This window comes from Bactrocera dorsalis, chromosome 4 (assembly GCF_023373825.1).
Source record: "Bactrocera dorsalis isolate Fly_Bdor chromosome 4, ASM2337382v1, whole genome shotgun sequence".
NCBI lineage: Eukaryota > Metazoa > Arthropoda > Insecta > Diptera > Tephritidae > Bactrocera > Bactrocera dorsalis.
Window position 1 is genome coordinate 16,514,687 of NC_064306.1, and position 5,370 is coordinate 16,520,056.

Sequence of the window (5,370 nt, forward strand, 5' to 3'; positions counted from 1 at the left end):
ATTGTCTTCCAATACTTGCTTAATAGTGATAAAACCACATAAAAGTGCCTTCGTAGCATCAGTTCGGGCTGGACACCTAGTAACCGTTTCAAAATCGGAATTTTTGAAGTAGAATCTTTAAGTGCATTCGTAAGACGACCCTATCGACGACCCTATCGATATTTTCAATAAAATTATTGTAAAAATTTAATAATCATACTTAATCATACATAGGCCGTAAAATATAGATTTATACATAGTTTTACTTATTTACTTTGCACAAAGTTTTTTAATTAAGTACATTAAACATGTATTCTGTAATTTAAGGCTGATGAATTTTTACCCTGTAGTGATCGTTAGTTGTATTATATTTATATTTAAATAAGAGTTTAAAAATGCAAAAGAATGCGTTACATAATTTTTGAATAACGGTTGAATAATTTCTTTTTCAAAATCGTCATCCTTTTCCCAAGCGCTAATACATACAAATTCATATTCGTTGAGTCTGAAATATTCGGTTATACAATATCATCTGTTATAAATCCGACTCTTTGTCAATATAATCTGTACAATAACATTTGAAGGGATAAATACGCCCAGCGACTTTTTCATGAGCAGCGGCTTATAAAATGCCCCGAAAAATGCAACTTAGACAATCACCTAGGAATTTTCAAATCAAGAGTTCGAGTTATGGAGAACTTTGGGTTATAGAAGTTCGAGTTATTGAAGTACAACTCTATGTATATTATCCGTTTAAAAAATGGGAAATAACTGTAAAACTTACAATCATGCACATCAAAAACTATTTTCTTGGGATGAAATAAATTTTTCTTCAAATGTATTTCTAATTACTTTTTCTCTACTCGCTGAAAATTGCAAGCATCACAATATTATCTATTCTACGAAATAACGGAATATCTTTGACATTTTCAAACTGAGTGCAAGATGGACGTTACATGCTTAATTATGTTATATTAAAAGTAATCGGTAACAATATATTGTACAGTGCCAAATAACTATTAACCACATTGCTCGCTGCTGTTTGTATACTACATTTGTGGAAATTTTAAATAGATGTGGTTAATATCATTCAACCGGTTTTTTGGCTAAACCCAATGTCTGATTTCCTGCTACAATTAATGTGTGCGTTAGGTATAACCACCAAAAAGACAGAATTTCGCTGGGTATTTTACAAGCGTTTATTTATATAACATATACTGATAATGTAGCTTACATTTCAAGGAATTTTAAACATTTAAAGAGCAATGAAAACCCTTGCCTTATTATGCGTAGAGCTATGTGAACATGGTAATTTAGTATCTACTGTTGTTAATCTGTGAATTTATTGCGGTATTCACGGCCGAAGAAGCAGCTTGTTGTATGTGCTGATTTCTCATAAATTCTGTTGCGAATTCTTGCTGCGCTTTAGCCATACTGGCCCCAGTGCTACGGTAAATTGAATGAATCTAGGGAGGAATAAACAAAAATATTTCGTATTAAAGGTATTTTTCAAATTCAATTGCACATTATAAAGTACCTTCGTAATCATCATTATATTTGCAGCTGCGGTTGTTGCAAAACAAAAAGCTATGCAAAGCAAAAGCAGTCCTACAATGATACCCGATGCTGTCCCTTCAAATTGCGAAATAGCAATATAAAATCCGCAATACCCCGTGTCGGGAAGACCGACGGCTTGAAAAACTGTAAGCACAGTTTGAAAAAAATATACAAAAAAAAATACCATGAAATTAAAGCTGGAATCATTTCGGAAAGCTTTATAAGCCGGTCGAAACCTATGATTAAAAATTTAGTGTTATTTTTCAGTTATTACTTAAGATCAATCAACTCATTTACTTACCAACAAATGTAAGATGCAGGAGTAGAAAGCATTGCGTAAAATAAAGCTAAACCAAAGGTGGTAATTTTCCCAGAGTAAAATAGAATTATTAATCCACCAATTATATTGAGTACCATAGTCATGGTGTAAACTGAAAATAAAACAAAATGCAATTAAATTTATTTGCTCTTATTAAAAGTAAGTGTACTAATAAATTGTTTATTTGTAGTGTTTTTGTTTACTACGTATAGTCTACAATTTTGAAATACTTGTATTTCCAATAAAAACTTCATTTTAATTTCATAATAACATTTACACTTAACAAATTATTATATGTCTATTTGTATTAATTGTAATAATTTTTATTCTTTTCGAATTATTCAGGGGTGTTGTGGAATCTGATAGTTGTCGGAATCAGAATTGAAACCGATCAAAAAAAGCAGTAGGTGTCATGAATTCAGACATTATTGATTTGATATTCGAAACAGAATTTGTATCGGTTTTGGGTGTCACGGAAACCAATTTTATCGGTTTTGCAGTCAGAAACAAAGCAAGAAGATAGCCGCACACGGATTTAAAATGTAAGTTAAGAAATCCAGTTATTTTATTGCTACGAATTGATTTATCTTTATTTTTATAGGGGAAAACATAAATATAAAACACGAAATGTCTTAATTATTGAGTTCTTGGAAAAAGAAAATGCGGGTATTTAAAGATATCAGATTTACAAAACGTAATCAACGTAATTTAACACCCAAATGCGTCACTATTCATTCGATAAATGTTATCTCTTAAAATCTTTCTTTAATTTGGAACTTATTAAAAACTTTAATAGGATTGCTTCCAAATGCATTCATTTGCAAGTTTTGTCACATTAGTACACAGCTGATTCGAATATTGGTTTTGCTTATGTTCAAAAAGGTTAAAATCCAATTAGATTCTGTGACACCAGTGATAATCAGAATTGATTTGCAATTCTGACAGCTAAGCAATTCTGTCTTGGATTCCACAACACCCCTGACAAATGTGACAACTAGTGACAAGGAGGGGGAAGGGGGAGGGGTTAAAAAGTCTTTAAATTCGTGAGACGTAATTTATGGATGGCCCCTTACCAGATAATTGCTATTTATAATTAAGTAATATAAAATTATTTGTGAAGCTGTTTAAGATACAAAATAGTCAAAACATATTTAAAAAGACTTTTGCAATAATCAATTGGGCCTAACTTCGTCATACAACATTTGACTTCAAAGTTGTAACAATTTCTCCTTCAACCATCTAATGCATTTTTTGATTCCGAATATACGATTCCATAAAACCACTACCAATAAAAATTATAAAACTAGAAATTTTACTTACACATCCATGTGTAGTACAAGTGTTTTACTAGTTTCTGAAACTCTGGCGGAATCTCCAAGTTGAAATCCTGATAAAAACATGGCTTCACACAAAAATTATCCGGTAATGGCGGCCAATTATTCAGTTGAGGAACATTCCCTTGGAGCTGCTGTTCTCTTCTATCTAATTCAGCCGCTTTTCGATCTAATTCCTCTTGACGGCGCTGTAAGAAATTTTTCGTAAATAGTTTATAAATAGTCTCTGTTGCTACTTGTATGATAGAAACTAGAAAATATAATACAATCTTTCAATTCTCAAAAAGATACAATCAGATATTACTTATCGTTGCAATCCTTGTGACTGCAAAGTACACACATGTTAACATATTGGTATTGAAAATAAAAGTATTTATGAATTTGAAAAGGACAACCCATATAAAATTTATTTTAATAATGCGATTTATTGAAAACTCTTTATATGGAACTAAAGAAACTTGACAGAAAAAAATGAAAACCAAGTAATCATGCATACGTCGAAGGTAAATATACAACTATTGAATCAAACTGACTAAACTATCAGATTAAATACGATGCAATTTATTATTGCTATTATAAAATCAATATATGTATATAGCTCAATAACCTGCAATACCGTATCAGGTTGCAAACTTATTGTGCCTAACTTAAAAATATAAAGATTAATCAGCCAGCTTTGCAATATTGCTTTGTTATCGATGATGCACAAATGTACATATATGTATGTACATATTCAGCCTACGCTTTGACACGCTCGAAAAAATCGACATCATGTAGATATACAATGGAAAGGGCATTACAAATATGTGCATTTGAAGAAATTTATGTACATATGTATGTTCACATATATTATGTATGTATGTACATATACCGGCCCAGAATAAAATTGTAATATTACAAAAAAAATACCTGCAATTCCTCAGTAGTTATTTGAATACTCGTACTTGCAGCAGTAGGAGGGGCGTTTTGCGATAAAGGCTGGACGACTGCTGCATTATTACCAGAGTTTATCTGCAACTTATGTTTACCGTCATCCGAGTCAAATGGGTTATATTCTTCCAATGAATTTTGAATATTAGTTGTTACTCTTGTTGCCTGTTGTATAGCAGGATCGGCAAAAGGATTTTCACCAAAAGGGTCGTCAAAACCAGACATTTCAAATACCTATGCTTGTTTCGTGTATGTTTTACGTATTTTCCATTAGTAACAATGAAAATTTTTTACAATAACTAAAATGCTATGACGGAATACTTCGGAATTTATCAAATAATATAGGGTTACACATATGAATTGAAATTTTTGCAACACTTAAGGTCCAGGCCCCATGCTGTCTGGTTCTACTTGCTTTAGTTGCCTTTTCGTACTTTGAATGCTTGCATGACCAAATAAGCGCTTTAAACGCCGTCAAAACAATCAGCTGATTCGTAATTGAAATTTAAAAAGAAACAAGGATGTTGAGTAGAAGCAGTGAAAATATTTTACGAATTCTTATTCTAGTAATAAAAATGAAATATATAAAACGCCAAATACGCCAACGATGAACGGCATTTAGATAGACCGAACTATGGTATATTTGAAAGCGCTTTGGGAAAGCCTGCCAGGGACGAAGAGCAATTTCAGAAGTCGTTACGAATGTATTACAGGAATTGCTGGAAAATTCATTAAAAAAGAATTCAATAAGAGCACCCATATTTTCGCTAAGCAGATTGTTTATAACCCTATTGTAAGTAAATTATGTTTGTATATCCTTTATGTTTTTTTCATGTTCTCTTATCATTTGATAGATAGCTGGTTCACGGCGGCACTAGAAAATTTCCTACGCTTGTGCATAGAATTGGACGCAAAACCAGGACTGCCAAATACGCATTTCATTGAAAAAATTTATTGAAAATTAGTACTAGATTACTTTTGAGCTGCATACTAGCACAAGAAAATTTACCGCAGGAAATTTTTTTATAATAATAGCTTTTACATTTCTTGATTGCTGGATCCTAAGCTATTCAATCGAAAATTGCACAAAATGTAACAGTGTTGATGGTTTCAATGAGATTGTGCAATCTGTTACCTCCGTTTTGAAGGGTTTTGTCAAAAGCCCTGGCAAATAGAACATAAAGTTATTTAAAACTTTGGTCTCGTTTAATATGCTCTAGTATAGTTCTATTCAGTTTTTGCAGTTCTCAC

General features: G+C 31.8%; 1 protein-coding gene across 1 annotated transcript; it reads right to left on the reverse strand.

Annotated features, from left to right (window-relative positions):
* Positions 1 to 1,154: 1,154 nt before the first annotated feature.
* On the reverse strand, positions 1,155 to 4,423 carry LOC105222186 (secretory carrier-associated membrane protein 1). Its single transcript, XM_011199400.3, has 5 exons — positions 4,099 to 4,423; positions 3,176 to 3,377; positions 1,838 to 1,967; positions 1,517 to 1,772; positions 1,155 to 1,445 (listed from the first exon to the last, which is right to left on the reverse strand). Exons 1-5 carry the CDS (start codon positions 4,342 to 4,344, stop codon positions 1,293 to 1,295), a joined length of 987 nt encoding a protein of 328 aa, XP_011197702.1. The 5' UTR covers positions 4,345 to 4,423; the 3' UTR covers positions 1,155 to 1,292.
* Positions 4,424 to 5,370: the final 947 nt, after the last annotated feature.

Excerpts from the sequence above, each read along its gene's own strand:
- LOC105222186 (XM_011199400.3), bottom strand. The coding sequence starts at position 4,344 with ATGTCTGGTTTTGACGACCCTTTTGGTGAAAATCCTTTTGCCGATCCT. Across the intron at positions 3,378-4,098 it reads TAACTACTGAGGAATTGCAG|CGCCGTCAAGAGGAATTAGA; the intron begins GTATTTTTTTTG and ends AATTTCTTACAG. Across the intron at positions 1,446-1,516 it reads ATATAATGATGATTACGAAG|ATTCATTCAATTTACCGTAG; the intron begins GTACTTTATAAT and ends ATTCCTCCCTAG.